General features: G+C 35.6%; 1 protein-coding gene across 4 annotated transcripts in view; it reads right to left on the bottom strand.

Annotated features, from left to right (window-relative positions):
* Positions 1 to 22029, bottom strand: part of PPP3CC (protein phosphatase 3 catalytic subunit gamma) — a 109565-nt gene that overhangs the window by 26665 nt on the left and 60871 nt on the right. For all 4 annotated transcript variants that reach the window (XM_055346397.1, XM_055346399.1, XM_055346398.1 and 1 more), the window contains exons 5-10: positions 12935 to 13080; positions 10929 to 11068; positions 6123 to 6200; positions 5911 to 6005; positions 1808 to 1933; positions 1013 to 1084 (exon numbers count right to left, since the gene is read on the bottom strand). In XM_055346397.1, the coding sequence (XP_055202372.1) occupies positions 1013 to 1084; positions 1808 to 1933; positions 5911 to 6005; positions 6123 to 6200; positions 10929 to 11068; positions 12935 to 13080 (657 nt within the window). The remainder of the gene's footprint in view (positions 1 to 1012; positions 1085 to 1807; positions 1934 to 5910; positions 6006 to 6122; positions 6201 to 10928; positions 11069 to 12934; positions 13081 to 22029) is intronic.

Here is a 22029-nt window from a genome sequence, read left to right as displayed (position 1 = left end):
AAAATGTTACTATATAAAGATCCCTCACACAGCTAATAAGAAGAAAGCAAAAAACGAACATGCACATAACCCAGTAAGAAAATGGGCAAAAGGAATGAATTGACAATTCACAAAAGAAAAATACATGTGGTCAATTAAAAAAACTGTTCATCAGTCATCATAAATATACAAATTAAAATTTTAAAAACACCAGACAGAAAAATGGTAATAAACAGTATTGGAGAGTACACATGAACTATGCATCATACACAAAAAATGTAATCTGGTATAGCCTTCCAAGAAGTTATCTGTATCTGATTTATTAAAATTGTAAATACTAATTAACACAGATATTCAATTTCTAGAAATTTATCCTGTGAAAATAATCAAGAAAATGTTATTCTCAATTTCTTAATATTGCTTCCCCCTTTCTTTCGTATCATGTATCAACATCTGACTTGCACTTATTTGCACTTATTTATTGTTTGTCTTCCCACCACTAGAATATAAGCTTATTGCATGCAAGGACCTAAATAGTACTAATAGTAGGCATGTAATAAATATTGGTTATTGACAGAATGTGTAAAGATTTATCTGTAAGAATTTTCAAAACTGTACGGTTTTTAAAAAGTTAGAAAAAATCCAATATCCAACAGCAGGAGATTGATTAAAACAAAAATCATCAATAAAGACAACTAAGTAACTATTAAAAATTAGTCTATAAAAAAACTATAAATGTTTGTGATACTAATATACGACCTTTTTGTTAAAAAGGAAAAAGAGGGGGAAAATATATGCAAAGATAAAAGGTCACCCAATATTACATTAGGATATGAACAGTCAATATCTACAAGATGGTAGAATTATAGGTAACTTTTTTGTTATTTATGGTTTCCTGCATTTTTCAAATTTTACTTTTCTGTAATACACACAATTCTGTTTTTAACAAGACACAGAAAATTACTCAAAACAAAGTAAAACCAAAGCTAAAATTTCTTTGTTTCTAGTTCAAATGAGAAAAAGGCAAGTTTACCTTCAATTTCATCATCGGAGATCAATTCATCGTCAGAACAGATGTTGAGAATGTTGACCAGCATCTCTGTGACTGTATGAGAAGACAAAATAACCCAGAATTTATACAATTAGTAAGATAGTCTTTCTACAATGATGTGGATGTCTAAGTAAAATACATGTTAAATAAAAATTATTTATCATAATGCTATTAAGAATAATTATAAAAAGTTACATTAAATCTAGACTTTCAGATTTATAAAGAATTTGGGGAAATTACTTGCTTCAGTAAAGGTCTGGTCTTTGAAGATTTGATTGCATAATTACTTGGTTCCATGGAACTGCTGTCCAGAACCTTTTCCTCACTGATGTGTACACAGAAAGATTTCCTCCCATTTTACAAAGACAGATTTATTTTATATTTGCATAGCTTACTTGTATAGGTGCACAAATAAAATTTACAGGACAATATTTCCTATTTATATCTCTTTATCACTGAATAAATACTGAAGGAAAGGTGCGGTGATTTATGCTATTTTAACATCCTGGTCATAGCTGGATAGCTACTTTAAATTGATATTTACAATAAGATGAGCATAATTGACTAGAACTATAATTTAAAAACCAGTTAAGTGCCACTCAAAAATCTTTGTCAAGAAGAAAATTAGAAAACATTTCTGATAACGTTATTATTCTTATTTTTATTCTTATTTTTTTACTTCTATAAGTTTAAGAAAAACATTTCTGAATCAGGGGGCTCAGGCAAATATAAAAGTGTGCTCCATTACTAATTAAGACGATAATCCAGTTCTCTTACCTTTTTCCCCAACAAAAGGCAAAGACCAAGTGAAAACATCCATAAAGTTTGGAAGCCAGTAGGGGTGTGGAGAACAGTTAAACTGCCTGATATTCATGACATTGTTTTCATATTTTAACACAGCAGCTAAAAAGGAAAAGGCAGGAAAATCTGGTACAGAAGAACACGACATGGCAACTGGTATGCTTTGTACAGCTGTGTACCTACTAAACAGAATTCATGAGCTTACTTTCCATTTGTAAATTCAGAACTCAGTATTTAAGAACAGATGGAAAATATTAAAGCATTTTACACAGTTCATTCTTTTAAGAATTATCCAAATGAACAAAGTTACCTGAAGATCTCATATAATAAAAGTACAAAAGAAACTGAATTTTGAAACTTCAAAGGGTCACTGCACAGTAACTGTCTATAGAAATCTCAGGTTCCACATTAGAAAAATGTTGTCATAATTTCCCTTTATAGGACAAATGGTTACAATTACAGTTTCTTTTGAAGACAAACATTTTTCATTAAGTGAACACAGCCTGTTTTGCTAGTCATTACCCAGAGCCAAAGACTTTATAAACTGTCTGGGAGCTTATAACATAGCAATTATCAATTCATAGAGGGGAATGCAGATGGTAAACCTGAACCAATTTACAAGGCTCAAAAGTAGATTAAATCATCTCTGCATATTATATAAAGGACTAAGAAATATCCACCTCTCCTATACAGAATCACTATACTGCTAGCACTGTATAAATGTTTAAATTAACCAGTTCATGTATTTGTATACATACTTTGGTACCAAACTAATTTTCTTTATATTTTAAGTTTTAAAATCCAATTTCTTAGACTTTACCATGAGCACAAGCACTGCAATGTTGTTGGCATTATTCTCTTTACTCTTACTGAGCTCAGCAGGGAGTCTATTTGAAGTAGTATTTATGTGACCATAAATAGAATCAGGTATGAAGTACTCCAGAAATGACAGGTATAGGTCATTTCCTAGTTTCTGTTTCTTTGCTTATTAAAGGATAGCCTCATATGCTCAAAATTTAAGTTGCTGAGTGTCTAAAATGTATACCATGGATTATAAAGAAAATACATTAAAGTAGGATCTCCTGCTCTTAAAAACCTAACACTGGATATGATATACATGTCCCATTATTTTCATATACATGTATTTTATTTAGGTTAGATGAATTTATAATTATTCAGCATTTCCCTCAATCTATACAGGAAAAAGAAGTGAGAAGTGGGTCTTTCTAGTGGGTGATTAGAAATGAGAGTATAAAAAATTGCTTTTGGGTATGTTCCCAGTAGACACAAAAAAATGAAAATAGAAATCTTTAAAAATCATGACTTAAGGATCTTTCACATAATCACTGGAACTAAGGTATACTTGTTGGTACCAATATGCAAGAAAGAAAAGCAACAGGAGAAGAAAGAGAGAAAGGAAAGAGGGAGAGGGCTGTCATTTTCAAGAAAGAGGTACTTGGATGGGGAGTAAATGAATACCAGCAGATATTGTTTCAGATGCCACTGTGTTTTTCTTAAAAAAAGAAAAAAAAAGTTTGAGAAACAACCAAGGAAAATAAAAATGTTTAAAATAGTTACCAATTGTATCAGTCAACAGAAAACACTGGTAGAATGGACTATGACTTTAAAAGTTCACTAAAGGAATAATCAAGATCAAAACCAGGTTAGAAGGGGGCAGAAAATGAGCTAGGGTATTTAGTGAACAAGTGAAATGACTGCTATGTTGGGTGCCATGCTTTAGGTGAGCACACTGATAAATCCACTGTGCAGTCAACAGACACTCTTCCTAGAGAGGTTTAACAAGGGACAAGGGAACGTCTTCTCACAAATATAAGAAATAGGGCCAGGAAGTGTCCTTGAAGAAGTGACCAATACAAGCAGTACATACCATTCATAATGGAAGAAATAAGAACAAAACTAAGTCTAACATATTGGGAATATTAGGAAGAAGGAAATAAGAAAGAATGGAGTTAGGGAGAAGCAGAGTGTTGCAGGATAGGTAAGACTCAGAAAAGAATGACGAGATGTAAAAAACTATACAGCTAAGAGAGAACTTAAAGAAGTTTGTTTTTTTTTTAAATGGATAGTAAGCCACTGAAGGACCCTGAGATGACTGATTCAAATTAGACTGAAGTGAGATGTGCCATTCCTCAGTTTCCCTTTAAAAAGGTTACATAGTTAGTATACTGTGGATTTCTTTTAAACTTGACTCCCCAGCTGCATATACAAGGTATGACTATAAAGTAATGAGACTTAAAAACCACCAACTACAAACACACCAGACCTTATATATAAGATGAGTATGGTCCTCTGATGTAATCACACTAGGTACAATAACAGTAAAATGTTATAGTATCATAGCAATTTCAGAGTTTGACAGATGCTTTTAATGTTTATTTTTATTGTTCCAACTTATCTTCAATAACCCTATTTTAAAGATACACTGAGGCTCAGAGAAGTTAAGTGTCTTCTTAAATGTGAAATTGTCATGTTAACTGTGAATTTAAAAGTGAAGCAGGACTAGACTAGAATTTCTGATTCCTAGCTTAGTACTCTTTTCAATATACCTTGCTCCCTTACTGTATATTTAATCCAAAGATGCTGCCATTACTCAAAACATTTTTGGAACTCCTCTTTTGGAATCGCCTCCAAACCTATTTTATAAGCAACACAAGAAAAACCAGTCTCATTACCCTATAATCATACCTTGTTTCTGACCCCAAATGGTAGCATCTAGCTTGATCACTCACCTTATTCACCAGTCTTGACTCCGAATGACTTTTGGCTGTTCCAAAAATCAAATCCACCCTCAAAGGACGAAGATTTCCCATCACTGAGGATAATCAAAAGAATGTGTCGCAGACTCTGAAGGCAATGCCAAAAGAGGAGTTCCAAAAACGTTTTGAACAATGGCAGCATTGTTGGAATAAGCATATACCTTTCCAAGGTAACTACTGTGAAGGGACAATACTCACTTGGATATATATGTTCCAGCATGTTTGTAAGGAAGTTCTATTATTTTATAGTCATACTTTGTAAACGACAAAATAGTTACACAGAGGCATGTTACAGAGGATATTACAGAGGAATTTTGCCCTGATACTTACAAATTATGAATCATAAAAAATTTTTAAAAAAATTTCAGGGTACTTCGCTGGCTCCATCAGTAGAGTATGCAACTCTTGATCTCAGGGTCATGAGTTCAAGCCCTACATTGGGCATATGTAAAAGTAAAAAATTTCAATAGGATAAAGTATAAGAATGAGAATTTCTGGATTGCAAGCATGTTTATATTTAATCCTCTTTATTTTTTATTTTTTTTCCTCTTTGTTTATATGGGAAACTGAGGCTTAGAAAAATTATGTGACTTATTTAAAGTCACACTATTGGTTTATGGTGGGGCTTGGACTAAAATGATTTTTCTGACTTGTTGTACAGTATTCATTCTACCTCTATCATTCACAAAAAGCAAAAACAGCTTAATAATTTACAAACATTAAAACACCAGTGACATTTTATTGAGATACTGTTACAAATAAATTAAATTCACCAAAAGCAATAATTTATGATGACTATTCTAACATGAACCTGAAATAACTTCTTCTTATATATGTATTTTTAAAGATTTATTTTACAGAGAGAGGGCGAAAGAGTGGGGAGGAGGCACACAGACAGAATCTTCAAATAGACTCCCTCCTGAGCACAGAGCTCAATCCCACAACCCACAAGATCATGACCTGATCAGAAACCAAGAGCCACTGACTCAATGGACTAACTCAACCAACTGAGCCACCAGGCACCCCATTCTTCTTATATTTTGATTCAGGAGTATACATCAGACCTATTATGATCATTATTTATATTTACAAAAAGCCCAATAATCCTTAGGAAATGAAAACCAAGCAGTAGCCTAAATTCGAAGTTCCTTGGCCCTTGTTTCAATTAAGACCTCTTTTCTTATTTAAAATTTATATATATATATATATATATATATATAAAATATATATACATACATATGATTAAACTAGAGCTCACATTTACTCACAAATTCAAATTCAAATATCACTGGACTCCTTTACCTTTATTATTATAGACATCTAGGTAATTGGGGGCAGAGAAAATTGTAATGAGTGATGGGAAGCCTGTCGTTTGGCTCTTCCTGTACATTCGATACCTAGAAGAGAGATAATAATCTGTCTTGATATTAAAGGCAAAAACTCGACGATGATAATTGGTATAGTTTTATTCTTTTATTATTATTATTTTTTGGTACAGTTTTAATATAACTTACCCAGCATCCTGGGCTTCATGGGCTCTGATTATTGATAACAAATTATTGTTCTGCAAAAATTCACAAACTGCAGGGTAACTGAAAAAGAAAATTAGAAAACATAAACCCAGAACTAAAACAATTGTCTTTTATTTTATTATTTTTAAAGATTTTATTTATTTATTTGAGAGAGAGAAAGAGAGTGAGCACAGAGGGAGAGAGAGAAGCAGACTCTCCACTGAGCATGGAGCCCGATGGGGGGCTCAATCCCAGGACCCTGAGATCATGACTTGAGCCGAAGGCAGACACAACTGATTGAGCCACCCAGGTACCCCTTATTTTTTATTATTTTTTTAAAGAATTTATTTATTTTTGAGAGAGCAAGAGAGCCCAAGCAAGGGTGCAGGGGAGGGGCAGAGGGAGAGGGAGGAGGGGCAGAGGGAGAATGGAAGCAGGCTCCCTGCTGAGCAGGGCCTGACTCAGGGCTCAATCCCAGGACCCTGAGATCCTGACCTGAGCCGAAAGTAGATGCTTAACCAACTAAGTCATTTAAGTGCCCAAAACAATTGTTTTCTAACAGGAGGAAGGGGAAAAGTCAAGATACTATAAGTTTAATTTGTTTCAAAATTATAGGTTTGATATATCAATAAACTTTTATTAATGGCTTAGCAATCATCACTGTTTTTCCACTTCACTAATATACCTCATTCCAGATCAAATATGCAGCTAACAAACAACCTTAGGACAGAAAAAGAACTTCCTTACCTTTTAATTTTTTTTGTCTTAACCCATAACATAACACCACCAAAACTTTTCTTGTCTTAATAATAATAATAATAAAAAAACCAGGGTAGTGTGTGTGAAAGAGAGGGGGGGGGGAGAGAAAGAGAGAGAGTGAGAGAGATAATGTGCGCAAGAGCAGGAGGGGCAGAGGGAGAGGGAGAGAGAATCTCAAGCAGATTCTGTGTTGAGCATGGAGCTCAGTGGGGTTGGATCTCATTACCCTGAGATCAAGACCTAGCCAAACTCAGGTGCCCCAGGTGCACTCTTGATTTTTGTTTAGGTTTCTTAAGATTCTTTCTCTCCTTCTGTCTCTCCTCTATTAAAAAAAAAGAAAATAGAAAAATCTGATAGGAAAAACTGAAGGATACTAAATTATCCTAGAATTAGTGTTAATTACTTACTTCATGTTTAAATCTTTCTTATTATGCTCATTAGAAAAATCAATTACATTCACATGGTATAAAATGGAAACATACAAATGGTTATATAGTGAAATGCTTCCTTTTTTTTTAAGTTTATTTTTTAAAAATAATCTCTATACCCAACATGAGGCTCAAACTCACACCCCCAAGATCAAGAGGCAGCTGCATGCTCTTCTGATCTAGCCAGGCCCCCCTAAATGCCTCCTTCTTCTTACATCTATCTTCCAGCTACCTTAGAAGCAACCAATGTTCTCGGTTTCTTTGACTATCCTTTAAAAGATATTCTATAGGCATACCTTGGAGATGTTGTGGGTTCTGTTTCAGACCACCATAACAAAGCAAATATTGAAATAAAGCAGGTCAAATTAATTTTTTGGTTTCCCAAAATTTATTCCCATTATTTATGTCTAAAAAAATAATGTACATACCTTGCAATAAAATAAGGTATGTTTTTATTTTGTATCCATATATAAAGAGTTTCTTTTTTTTTTTGTTTAAGTTAAAAAAAAAAATAGCCTCGGAATCCCTGGGTGGCTCAGTGGTCCAGCACTGCCTTCAGCCCAGGGCGTAATCCTGGAGTCCTGGGATTGAGTCCCACATCAGGATCCCTGCGTGGAGCCTGCTTCTCCCTCTGCCTGTCTCTCTCTCTCTCTCTCTCTCTCTCTCTCTCTCTCTCTCTCTGTGTGTGTCTCTCATGAATAAATAAATAAAATCTTTTAAAAAAAATAGCCTCATTGCATAATCTGGAACATTCCATTGTCTGAATGTACCACAAGATTAGGTTGTTTTAAATCTTTTATCATAGGGGTACCCTGCCCTGGGTGGCTCTATTGGTTAAACATCACAATCTTGATTTTAGGGTCTCAGGGTCATGAATTCAAGCCCCACATTGGGCTCCTTGCTGGGCATGGAGCCTACTTAAAAAAAAAATTGAGTTTTTATCATAAATAATACAGCAGTAAATAACCTCATACCATTGACTCTTAAACAATGTGGGGATTGCTGATTCTCCATGTAGTCAAAAATCTGTGTTTAAAATTTTTCTTCTGTTAAACTTTTTTTAAGTAGGCTCCATGCCCAACATGGGGCCTAAATTCATGGCCCTGAGATCAAAAGTCACATGTCTACTGACTGGGCCAGCCAGGCACTCCTCATGTATGTAACTTTTGACTCCCCAAAACTTTACTGGCCTATTGACTAAGAAGCCTTACCCTTAACAGTCAATTGATACATATTTTGTATCAAAGTTCTATGTTCTATCTATTATATGCTGTATTCTTACACTAAAGCAAGCTAGAAAAAAGAAAATGTTATTAAGAAAATCATAACGGGGACGCCTGGGTGGCTCAGCCATTGAGTGGCTGCCTTTGGCCCAGGGTATGATCCTGAGGTCCTGGGATCGAGTCCCACATTGGGCTCCCTGTATGGAGCCTGTTTTTCCCTCTGCCTATGTCTCTGCCTCTCTCTGTGTCTCTCATGAATAAATAAATGAAATCTTAAAAAAGAAAATCATAAGAAAAAATAAATTTATAGTACTGTATTGTATTTATATTTAAAAATCCATGTGTAAAAAAAAATTAAAAAAAATAAAAATCCATGTGTAAGTAGACCTGTTCAGTTCAAACACATATTGTTCAAAGGTCAACTGTATATATTTTACACACTTCCACATAGTTGATTATTATTATTTGCATTAGCTATGTTCTATAAAGCTAACTTGTAAATACTGAGTTAGTTAAAACTGAACCACCACTCCTAGAGAAAATACATAGTTAGGGTCCTCTGATCCTCTGGTCACATTTTCATTAACCAATCAATATATAACCTTGTTTTATGTGTGTCCCTGTGTAAGGATACCTTACTTAATATATACTGTTGGTTAATTAACATGGAACTCATGGACAACAATGCTGTAAGTCATTCCCAAATAAAGCTTATATAACATACATGTATTTTTAAAAATGTATTTATTCATGAAAGACACAGAGAGAGAGAGAGAGACATAGAGAAGGCGGCTCCCTGCAGAGAGCCTGATGGGGGACTTAATCCCCAGACCCAGGATCATGCCCTGAGCCAAGGGCAGATGCTCAACTGCTGAGGCACTCAGGCATCCCAACATACATGTGTTTTATCTGTAAGACACATCACAGCCTCTTACATGAATAAATACTCAATAGCATTTAAGCACTATGCTTAGGGGCCATTTTACCAACAAAAAATGTGAAAAATATTGCACTAAATGGATCAGAAAAAGAATGGTCTTAAGCATGAAACAAGAAGGCAGAGCAGCTCCTTGAGACCTCAGGAACACACATTAAGTAACATTTTTCATCATTCTGCATGTGTGCATGTCTGAATGACAGTGAAAGTGCTATGAGGGGGGACTTTACACTTATAAGTAATTCTTAGCAGGTAGACAAGTTTGCATATCGGAATTCGTAAATACCAAGAATCAATTGTATAGCCACGGGACTACACGTTAGAGTAGAACTTCTGGATTAAAGGCCTTTATAATAGAGAGATGCTGTCAGGTTCATCTCCAAAGAAATCATACCGGTTTATATTGAGCAAACAATAAAAAGATATTATGCTCTTTATTTTAAGCAGTGTAAAGATTAGTAAAATTTAGGGAGTCAGTTAGCTGACTGTCCTTCTCCTGGTTTTGGCTCAAGTCATGATCTCAGGGTCATGGGACTGAGCCATACTCTGTGTGGGTTCCATGTTCTGTGGGGAGTCGGCTTGAGATTCTCCCTCAACCTCTGCCCCTCCCCCCACCCAATGTGCTCTCTTTCTCTCTCAAAATAAATAAATAAAATCTTATTTTTTTAAAAGAGAAGTAAAATCTAAATTATTTAGAAAGAAAAAAAATTATTTAGAAAGAACTAAAACAAGGTTGCTTAGAAGAATGTTAAAACTATGGCAGTAGTAAAGCTTTTTACTTTTTGTATGTGGATTTCACTTAATGAATATGTTATCTCATGCAATTAACAGATTTTTAGGGAACTAAATATATGCATTACTTGTCACAGTAAAATATTGGGATTAAAAAACTTTAGACTTCAAACCTCTATCTCCCTATTTTTGAATGGCAGAACACAATAAAAGCTCACATAGGAGATTTAAGACAGCAGCCAACTTCCAGGAAATGTCCTGCACTTAGTTCACAATGTCCTATTCTTTTTATATCTTTGCCTATAGTAGTGGTTCCAAATGCCAGAGAGCTCTTTATAAAAAAAAAATAACAGGATTTTCCTGTCTCAGATCTACCTAATCAGAATCTCTGGGGGAATAGCCAACAAATCTTTATTTTTTAAAAACTCATTGATAATAATCGAGATCGTTTAGAATCAGAAAACACTTAAGCACTGCAAGATGTTCTGTTCAATTATGTCCAGTACATCACACTTAGGTATTAATGAAGGTACTCCTATATATTATGGGAGCACATTATACCTATTAAAATATGAAAAACAAAATAAACACGTTTTCTACCTTCTATTAATCAAAAAATCAAACAAGTCTCTATACTACAGAAATCAGAGATATAAAGTACTTAAAAATAATTTGATGATACATATTACAATTGCCTTTCTTAATTTTATAACTTTGGGGATTAGCTTACCTGTAAAAATAAGAGCACCCTCGGACAGTGTTGTGGGTATAGTGCTCCAAAGTCTTTTCATTGCCATAATCCTCTGAAGGATCGGACCAAAGCAGGTCACACACTGGCCCAAAGGCTGGAGGTTCTTTAAACCTGTCTAACTAAAAGACACACAAAAGCCAAAAGAAGAAAAGTCATGAAAGCAAAAGAGCTTTTGGAAACTGGTATGGGTCAAAAAACAAAACAAAACAAAACCCTCCTACCCAAAAGAATGTATTAGGAGAAAAAGCAGCAAGCCCTTTAGAGAAGTTTTCCTTTAGGAAGAAAATGAGCATTTAACAAATCTGGATACATATTTATTATTTTTTTGAAATAAATTTTTACAAATATCCCTGGCATCTAACCATACTGTAGAAAAGGACTCCTTTACATCCTAGTCTTAAAAGCAGAACTCATTTAATTCAAATGTGAAATCAAACATTATAGAGATATATTATTATTGAGAAAGACTATGTAAAATTCACTTCAACTGCCTAGGTGAGCTAACATTACCATAAGACCAGGAAAGGTTTTACAATGGTTCTGTTCACTGTTTACCTCATTCCAAAGGAGATTTCTAGTTTTATTTTGTAAAGAACTTTCATCCTTTCCCTTCTATGCAGTGCAGGCATTTCAATGTAAGTTATTAATTTAAGCTTTTAGTCACTGCTGCTGTGGTTAGTAGCATGAAAACCAAGACAAAACCAGTAACTAAAAGAGTTGAGGACTTCTAAATGAAAGGGGAGGTTTTTAATACAATTGATTCAGAATTGCAAAATTCAAGACTTACAATGTAAAGGAGAAAGTCGGTTATTTTAAAGATCATAAGGCAGCAGAAATATAGGCACACCCTCTTACCCTGAGGAGAGTAACTTTAATTCAGAGAAAAGTTTTATAAACAAAAAAAAATCTTTAATTTCAGTACCTATATGAGACAGGTATAATACAAAGGTAGAGAAAAGAAGATGATAATGTAGGACAAAAGAAGTAAAAAAAAAGATTGATCATCTTTATAGAAAATCCTGAAAATAATAATCATTAACTCATGCAAGTGTAGCAGTTAAACTCTATCATCTAAAATGTCAAAGCCCGGGGGATCCCTGGGTGGCGCAGCGGTTTAGCGTCTGCCTTTGGCCCAGGGCGCGATCCTGGAGACCCGGAATCGAATCCCACATCGGGCTCCCGGTGCATGGAGCCTGCTTCTCCCTCTGCCTGTGTCTCTGCCTCTCTCTCTCTGTGACTATCATACATAAATAAATAAAAATTCATAAATAAATAAATAAATAAATAAATAAATAAATAAATAAATAAATAAATAAATAAATAAATAAATAAAATGTCGAAGCCAGGATCCCTGGGTGGCTCAGCGGTTTAGCGCCCACCTCCAGCCCAGGGCATGATCCTAGAGTCCTGGGATCGAGTCCCACATCAGGCTCCCTTCATGGAGCCTGCTTCTTCCTCTGCCTGTGTCTCTGCCTCTCTCTCTTTCTTTGTGTGTCCCTCATGAATACACAAATAAAATATTTTAAAAATAATAAAATAAAATGCCAAAGCCAATGAATTTGAGAGCTGGAAGTTCACAGACTATCCATTCTAACTTCCTCATTTCCCAGAGAAGAAAATGTAACTAAGAATTAACCTTGATTTGGTCAAGGTTACACAATTAATTGCAGGACAGGGGAAGCCTGATTTCCTTCCTTTCGTAATGCTACATAATTTAAAATTTTAGGGCTATACTCAAAATAGGTTATGTTTCCAGTTGATGAAAGTACAGATTTCACTAAAATTTACAGAAATTTTCTGGAAGACATTTAGCAAAATGTTAATAGTAGTCCTCTCCCAATAATGAGGTCACAGATGATTTCCAATCTCTTACTTTTGATTATCTGCATTTAAAATTTTTCAGCAATAGAGGCATATAGTTGACTACAATAAAAAATAAAACTGAAAAAATATATATTCCATGAGACTAATGAAAGGTTACTTACTTTCTTAATGTCATCTAAACTAGTAATTTCAGGTGACATCCCTCCATGTACACACAGAAACTGCTGGTTTAAGAGGGCAGCAAGAGGAAGACAGTCAAATGTCTCCATACATGCATCATATACCTCTTCAGAATATTTAATTCGACCTATAAAAAAAGAAAAACAGTCAAAAGAAGAAAAGCTCAATTTATCATATATGAATAAAGATATTGGGCAGAAAATTATGAAGCTAGTTCAAAGTCATTTATTTCAGGCAAATTTGAAAACACAATCATCTTTATAAAAATATTCTTGAAAAGCTGTAAACAAAATCTAAAAGGTAAACAAAATCTTCTCTAAAGACAAATGTGACCCTGGATTAACCTTCTAGTCCCGTTGCCCTGGAAACCTGTTAAGGTGAATGTCAGCTGTGTTATTAGGCAACATTTCTTATGGTAAAAATTACTCAATTACTTCATAGGCAGCTATAGCTTTGGACTTCTGAGTGCAATGATGACTCGAGGTAGGTCCCTCTGGGACCCTGGAATCTATACCAACCAAGCTTTATGGGAGATACTGGCAACTGTGCTACATGAGGCTTCTAAACCACAGTGGCTCCCTGATCTGCCCAATGTGGATTTTGTTTCCCTGCACCTGGGATTGTGACTTGGAGGGGATGGTGAAAGGCAGAAAACGTCTGGACTGCTATACCCACTGAAAAGGAATGCCTGGGTTGTCCCCCCTTCCTGGACCGTATCCTTCTTAAGTAGATGAATGCCAATATGGCCCATGGTAGTCTTGTAAGCCTAAATGTTTTGTTGGGTCTAAAAAAATTCCCTGGAGGTACTGAACATATATTAATGGAAACTGAAGTTTTAAGAGTAATCAATAAAATGTCAATAATCTTTTGCTCATGATTTTTAAGGTCTTTAAGCAAATTTTGTCCTAATTATATTCTGTATAAAAATGTTCATCTTAAATTGTATTTTGGGGTTAAAGAACAAAGAAACACTCCGGTGGTCAGAGGGTGGGGTCTCTACAATTATCCAGAAAATATGTCATTAAGTAACAGGTGGAAAACTGACATAAACCAAGAAACAGACTCTTAACTATAGAGAACAAACTGATGATGACCAGAGGAGAGGTGAGTGGGGGGGATGGATGAAACAGGTGATGGGGATTAAGGGTACACTTATCATGATGAGCACTAAGTAACACATAGAGTTGCTGAATCACATATTGTACATCTGAAACTAATATAAAACTATATGTTACCTATACTGGAATTAAAAATTAAAAATTAATAAAAAATTTTAAAAACCAGGAGGTTATAAATCAAATTAAGCAAAACAGAAGTAAATGTTATATTAATACATGATCAAAATAGTTTACAAAATGTTATTTTCTTAAAGTATATGGATAGGTATATAAACACCAACACTTATCTCCTGAGGGGTTAGACTGAAGATGATATCTATATTCTTCTTTGGCTTAGTTTATTTGTGTTTTCTCTGTTGAGATAATATTAACTTTCTATAATAATATATATTATCATATTACCTTTATTATTGAATTTGTTGAAGGCTCACAGTGTATCTGGGTTAAGTGTTCCTCACAGGGACGCCTGGGTGGCTCAGTGGTTGAGCGTCTGCCTTTGGCCCAGGGTGTGATCCTGGAGTCCCGGGATCGAGCCCCCATCGGGCTCCCTGCATGGAGCCTGCTTCTCCTCTCTCTGCCTGTGTCTCTGCCTTTCTCTCTGTGTCTCTCATGAATAAATAAATAAATAAAATCTTAAAAAAAAAAAAGTGTTCCTCACGGCACGGTGGTCAAGAGAACAGTCTGGAACCTGACTGCCTGGATCTGAACCTTGGTTTACTAGCTATGCTACTCAGCACAGATGACTTAGCTCCCTATGCTTTGATGTCCTCATCCATAAAATAGGCATAATAACAATACATGCCTACATTACAAGGCTGCTGTGAAGATTAAATGAATTCATATATGTAAAATGCTTTGAATAATGTCTGGCACATAGTAGGTACTATGTAAGTATTAACTAATATAATTACCTTATTTTATCTTCACAGAAACCCTATGAAACAAGTACTATTACTATCTTCATTAAAAAGCTAAAGAAATTGGGTCTACTTGCCAGATGTTGGGCTGGAAACTGAACCTATTCATGCTCTTAAAACTATGCAGTTCGGGGATCCCTGGGTGGCGCAGCGGTTTGGCGCCTGCCTTTGGCCCAGGCCGCTATCCTGGAGACCCGGGATCGAATCCCACTTCGGGCTCCTGGTGCATGGAGCCTGCTTCTCACTCTGCCTGTGTCTCTGCCTCTCTCTCTCTCTCTCTCTCTGTGACTATCATAAATAAATAAAAATTAAAAAAAAAACTATGCAGTTCTCTTCCCAATCATTATTTCAAATTAAATATTTAATAGGAGAATCTAAATAGCCAAACATATAATTCCCAAAGGTTAATTAAATTACTTGACTCAGTGTTTTATTTTCATGACAAATTTTAAGCTACCTTCCATAAGACAATCATTTCCATAATAAAGGAAAAACGTACCTCAATCACAGGATCACACTGATGATACAAGTTCTAACCAGTATCAACACTACAACATTAACAAAACAAAGTTTCAACAATATTCTTTAAAAGTAATTTTTTTAAAGATTTTATTTATTTATTCATGAGAAAGAGAGAGAGAGAGAGAGAGAGAGAGAGAGAGAGAGAGAGAGAGAGGCAGAGAGAGACACAGGCAGAGGAAGAAGCAGGCTCCATGCAGGAAGCCTGACACAGAACTCGATCCCAGGTCTCCAGGATCACACCCTGGGCTAAAGGTGGTGCTAAACCGCTGAGCCACCCGGGCTGCCCTATAAGTAATTTTGAGAGTCAACACTATTTGCAAGAAACCCTGACCTGGTCTAGCCACTGATTATATACTTATCTTCATTTACATTTGCTTTCATTATTTAAAAAAAGATTTACATTTACATGGTTAAAAAATACAAAAGCTATAAAAGGCTATACAGAGCCTCCTACAAACCTCTACTCCTGCCACCACACCACACCACCCCCCCCCACCCCACCCCCGCAGGCAACCAGTATTACTAGTTTTCTGGAGATCTTTACAAAGATACCCTATGCATACACATGCAGATATTTATTCTCTTTTCAAACCATCCTTTTGTTTTTCACATAAATGGTAGTTTATATACACTGTTTTACACTTGCTTTTTGTACTTAACATATTTTGGAGATCATGCCACATCTTTATATGAAGAGTTTGTAATTACTTTTTATGCTTGTTTCATTCTAATGCTGCATCTGAAATGTGAATAAATCTTGGAACAAGCACACAAACACTTTATGGAGAGTAGTTCACTTTATGGATATACCACAATTTAACCACACCAATCTCTTAGTACTACAAATAATACTATAATTAATGACAAACAATACTTATTTAAAAAAAAATAAACCTGTCATTACAGTACTGTTTTCATTAGCAAACAACAGGAGTTTCCAGAACTTGTCGGTAAGCTATTTAATTAAATATCAAAAAATGGCTTATGGAAACAACAATTAATTTACTTTAGAAATTGCTATGAGATGGAATCGTAAAAGCATTAGGTTCACTTTTCAAGTGTATAACAATAAAACAATGCTTTTGTAACCATAAATGATATGTCAAAAGTTAACTTCTATTTTTCTTTGCTACTCAAATTATCTCTGGGTTTGAAAGGAATGTTTTTTAAAAACTGTAATGTAAAGCAACTTAAGAATTGATGTAAGAAAAAAAAGAAAAAAAAAACAATCTTCACCTGCGATCCTTAGAAATAGTCACAAGACTGCAGCTGCACACTCAGAAACTAAGCATCATTTAGCAGTAATTGTAAGGTGCTGATTCTAAAAGCCACAATGGCCCTTTAAGAGAGACCGTTTATCAGTTAAAAAACATCCATGCAAAGCAGCACACATGATCTTTGTTCATAAGAATAAAATGTGAAATTGTATTTATGTGCTTGTTCCAAGATTTATCCACATTTCATATGCAGTATTTGACTGAAACTGGAGTATCTCTATAGATAAGAAAAAAAGAAAGAAACCTGGTTTGACAAATTAAAGCATGTGAAAAGCAAATAAAAACCTAAGATAAGAAATTCTGTGTAAAATGAAATACTTAAAAAATTTTCTCCCAATGTTGTATTGTTTCATCTTCTAAAAATAGTCTGAACCAATTTATACTAGTCAAAAAAAGAACTCTGAGCAAACAGAGGAAGGATTGGATAAAATATTACCTAAAAAAACCTGACCCTTAATTCAGAACAGAGGCATTCATAGGCAGCTTTCTTATGACTTATTTTTTGCTACATACTGATCATTCCAGAACCTTTGTCAACGGCTTGATACGCATTATTTAATTTTCCCAGGTAAAGAAAAGAGAAGTGTAATGAGTAATATCCCCATATTTGGTTTATAAAAACAATGCAAAATATTTCCAATTTTTAAACTATTTGGTGAAGTGGTTCTCAAATGACATATTGTAGATACTTTCAAAGCCTCTAAACCAGCGGCAAGCAGCACAATTATCTGCAGTGCTTTAAAAAAGCCTCTTAAGTGCTTGGGGCCCATTCAGGTGATTCTAAATTACCAGTTAAAAATTTTATTATAATAGTTGTACATGGTAGTTATAAAAATAACTCTAGCAATACCACAGGCAGATATAAAATTAAAAATACAAGTTACGCTGACCCAACTCCCCACAGGTGCTAACTATTATACATTTCTTCTAAACATTATATATATATATATATATATATATATATATATATATATATTTTATGATAGTCACAAGAGAGAGAGAGAGAGAGAGAGAGAGAGAGGCTGAGACACAGGCAGAGGGAGAAGCAGGCTCCATGCACCAGGAGCCCGACGTGGGATTCGATCCCGGGTCTCCAGGATCGTGCCCTGGGCCAAAGGCAGGCGCCAAACCGCTGCGCCACCCAGGGATCCCACATTATATATTTTTAATTTACAAAGGAGATGGCATTATATATGTTCTGCAAATGGGATCCTGTCACCTAGCAATATATTTGAACATCTCTCCATATCAGTACATGTAGGCTCACCTTGGTCTTTCAATAGCTGCCTAGTATTCCATTCTTTAAAATGTATTCTCACTTATTTAAGTAGTCCTTCATTTATATTTAAATTCTTTTTTTATTTTCCTTTTTTGCTATTACAATTAATACTATAATTGTTATCATACATCCTTATACATGCATAACCTATTATCTTTGTGAGTATAGTAAGCAGAATTCTAAAATGAACAGCAATGACCTACAGCAGTGAGTGTGGAATCTGTGGCTATGTTGAGAGTCCTATGATTACATATCATTACAGCAAAAGGGAGATTCTGCTAGGTGGACCTGACCTAATCAAGTGAGCTTTTGAAAAGCAAAGGGTTGGGATGCCTGGGTAGCTCAGCGGTTGAGGTCTACCTTTGGCTCAGGGCATAATCCTGAGTCTGAGGATAGTCCCACCTAGGGCTCCCTGTAAAGAGCCCCTGCTGCTTCCTCCGTCTATGTCTCTGCCTCTCTCTCTCTCATGAATAAATAAATAAAATCTTTAAGAAAGAAAAAAAGAAAAGGGTTTTCCCCAGCTGGTTGATCACAGAAGGCAGTAGAGATATGCATTTAGGCTGTCTGGAAGAAAGCAAACATCGATACTGTGAACTGCCTACTGCCAATAACTGGTGAGCTTAGAAAAGATGCCAAGCTGCAGATGAGAACTGCAGCCCTGGTGACACTTGGATTTCAGCTCAGGGAGACCCTGAGCAGAGAATTCAGCCACACTCTGCCTGGATCTCTGACCTACAGTAACTGTGATATAATAAATGCATTGTTTCGAACAGCTGAATTTGTGGTGATTTGTTATACAGCATTAAAAAACGTATATATATATAAAAGTATATAATCTGCATGATAAATTGCTAGAAGCCAAGATGCTGGATCAGAAATTTCACAGACATTCCAAAATTACTCTTCAAATACTTTATACCAATTTAAACACTCACCAACATAGATCTAATTTTTTAAAAAATTTCATGGTTGTTACCTACTGGTTTGAACTGTATTCTAAATCCCAAGGGCTGGAATGATCTATATCTTGCCCACCTGTAGCTGACTGTCCTGTCAGAGGAATTTTTTTTTTTAAGTGTTCATACTCTAAATTTTTCTTTCTTTTTTTTTAAATTTTTTTATTTATTTATGATAGTCACAGAGAGAGAGAGAGAGAGGCAGAGACACAGGCAGAGGGAGAAGCAGGCTCCATGCACCGGGAGCCCGACGTGGGATTCGATCCCGGGTCTCCAGTATCGCGCCCTGGGCCAAAGGCAGGCGCTAAACCGCTGCGCCACCCAGGGATCCCTAAATTTTTCATTCTAATACGAATGACCTTTTCTTTCAGAATCTACTAGGAGAAAGGCTGTCATCACAACTGCCAACTCCAGTGTAGGAAGCTTCAATAACAAGAGTTACTATGAGTCGAACACTATTAAGTTGTTACCTACCTGTAAATAAAGGGATTTTGGGGAGAAAGATTGGATGAACGCTTGAGCCTTGGGAAATAAATTTAAAAGTTTTTTTTTTCAATTTTGAATATTCTTTGGGAATAAAACTTTAAATATTTTATGATTTATTCCTCCAAGATAATAAAGAGAAATCTAAATAGGAAGCAAAGTAAAATCCATGATCAAATCATCAATTATATGACATTAAAGCATTTGTATATATTTAGTTTTATTTGGGGAAAGAGGTAGATCTCAGAGCCAGACATTACCCAAGAATCTAGTTCAGCTTCCTTATTTTATAAAGAATGTGCTAACATTTTAGAAATCAAAAGTGTTAAAATTTTGTGGGTTCTATTTCTTCTCACTTTATATAAAAATACAAAAACTCCCTAAAGTGGATCCCTGGGTGGCGCAGCGGTTTGGCGCCTGCCTTTGGCCCAGGGCGCGATCCTGGAAACCCGGGATCGAGTCCCACGTCGGGCTCCCGGTGCATGGAGCCTGCTTCTCCCTCTGCCTGTGTCTCTGCCTCTCTCTCTCTCTGACTATCATAAATAAAAAAAAAAAACAAAAACAAAAACAAAAACTCCCTAAAGTATAAATTGATAAATCTTTTTAGAGGGCTAGAGTATGTATCAAGTCTTTAAAATGTTCGGGCTCTCTAACTTAGTAATTGTCTTCTGAGAATTTGTGCCCAAAGTACAAATTCTAGATGATCATTCATTCAACAAATTAACTCAACCAATATTTTTAAGCATCTCTTATGAGTTATTTATTTATTTTTTTAAGATTTTATTTCTTTATTCATGAGAGACACACAGAGAGAGGCAGAGACACAAGCAGAGGGAGAAGCAGGCTCCATGCAGGAAACCCGATGTGGGACTCGATCCCGGGGCTCCAGGATCACGCCCTGGACTGAGCGGTGCTAAACCGCTGAGTCACAGGGGCTGCCCTCTCCTATGAGTTATTAGACGCTGTTCTGGAAAAACAGTGGATAAAACATGTCCCTGCTGTCATGAAACTTAAATTATGGTAGGAGAGAAAAATAATAAACAAATATATTTTTTAAAATATAAATCTTATATAAAAATTCAGGTGTTGATAGATACTATTAAAAAAAAGGCGAGGGGGGATCCCTGGGTGGTGCAGCGGTTTGGCGCCTGCCTTTGGCCCAGGGCGCGATCCTGGAAACCCGGGATCGAATCCCACATCGGGCTCCGGGTGCATGGAGCCTGCTTCTCCCGCTGCCTGTGTCTCTGCCTCTCTCTCTTTCTCTCTCTGTGACTATCATAAATAAGTTTAAAAAAAATTAAAAAAAAAAAGGCGAGGTATGAGAGTAAAATGATGATATATATAATTCAGAAAAAGCAACCAAGGAAGAAAGTCTCTGAGATGACATCAGTGAAGTAAGGACATAGGTCTTATGAACAGATGGCTAACTGGGAAAACAAGAAATACTAAGTACAAATGTCCAGGGGTAAATTCTCTCAAACAAGCCCAATAAGTTAATATTCACATTGAATGTTAGTTAAGAGTCAATAGTGAGTACCTAGATTCTGGTCAAAGAAATCTTTTTTTTTGGTCAAAGAAATCTGTGACATTTTTTGTTTGTTTGTTTGTTTTTATCAAACAGCATTTTTTTTTTTAAAGATTTTATTTATTTATTCATGAGAGACACACAGAGGGGGGAGGGCAGAGGGAGAAGCAGGCTCCACGCAGGGAGCCTGACGTGGGACTCCATCCCGGGTCTCCAGGATCACACCCTGGACCAAAGGTGGCGCTAAACCGCTGAGCCACCCAGGGATCGCCAATATTTTGACTTTAAAAAACTCTACCTTTAATAATAGTTTTTTTTTTTTTTAACTATTACAGTATTAATGTCATTCAACAGAAATGTCATATAGTTGTCACTAAATTGGCTACATGATAGTGCATTCATAAGATGGAAGACCTTTTTTTTTTAAGAACTTATTTATTTATTTGAGAGAGGGCACACAAGCAGGGGGAGTGGCAGAGGGAGAGGGAGGAGCAGGCTCCCTGCTCAGCAAGCCTCTATCCCAGGATCCTGGGATCGCAACCCAAGCAGAAGTCAGATGCTTAAATGATTGAGCCACCAAGGCACCTCATAAGATGGAATACTTTAAAAATATTAAAATAACATTTTAAAATCCTGTTTAAAAATATTTAATGATACAGAGAAATTTTATTAAAGTGAAAGGCACAATTTATTAAGCAGTGCATATAAAAGCCCAATTTTATTTTGAAAACGTACAAATATACATGCATTTGAACTCTTTCATGATAGGTTTTATGTATACAGAAAAGAAGACTACCTCTCAAATAGTGAGATAATAGGTTTTTTTTTTTAAAGATTTTATTTTTTATTTATTCATGAGAGACAGAGAGAGAGAGAGAGAGAGAGAGAGAGAGAGAGAGAGAGAGAGAGAGACACACAAGCAGGCCCCATGCAGGGAGCCTGATGGGGGACTCGATCCCGGGTCTCCAGGATCTCCAGGATCATGCCCTGGGCTGCAGG

This window comes from Nyctereutes procyonoides, unplaced genomic scaffold, assembly GCF_905146905.1.
Source record: "Nyctereutes procyonoides isolate TBG_1078 unplaced genomic scaffold, NYPRO_anot_genome, whole genome shotgun sequence".
In the NCBI taxonomy this organism is placed as follows: domain Eukaryota; kingdom Metazoa; phylum Chordata; class Mammalia; order Carnivora; family Canidae; genus Nyctereutes; species Nyctereutes procyonoides.
This window is presented reverse-complemented; position numbering and strand designations above follow the sequence as displayed.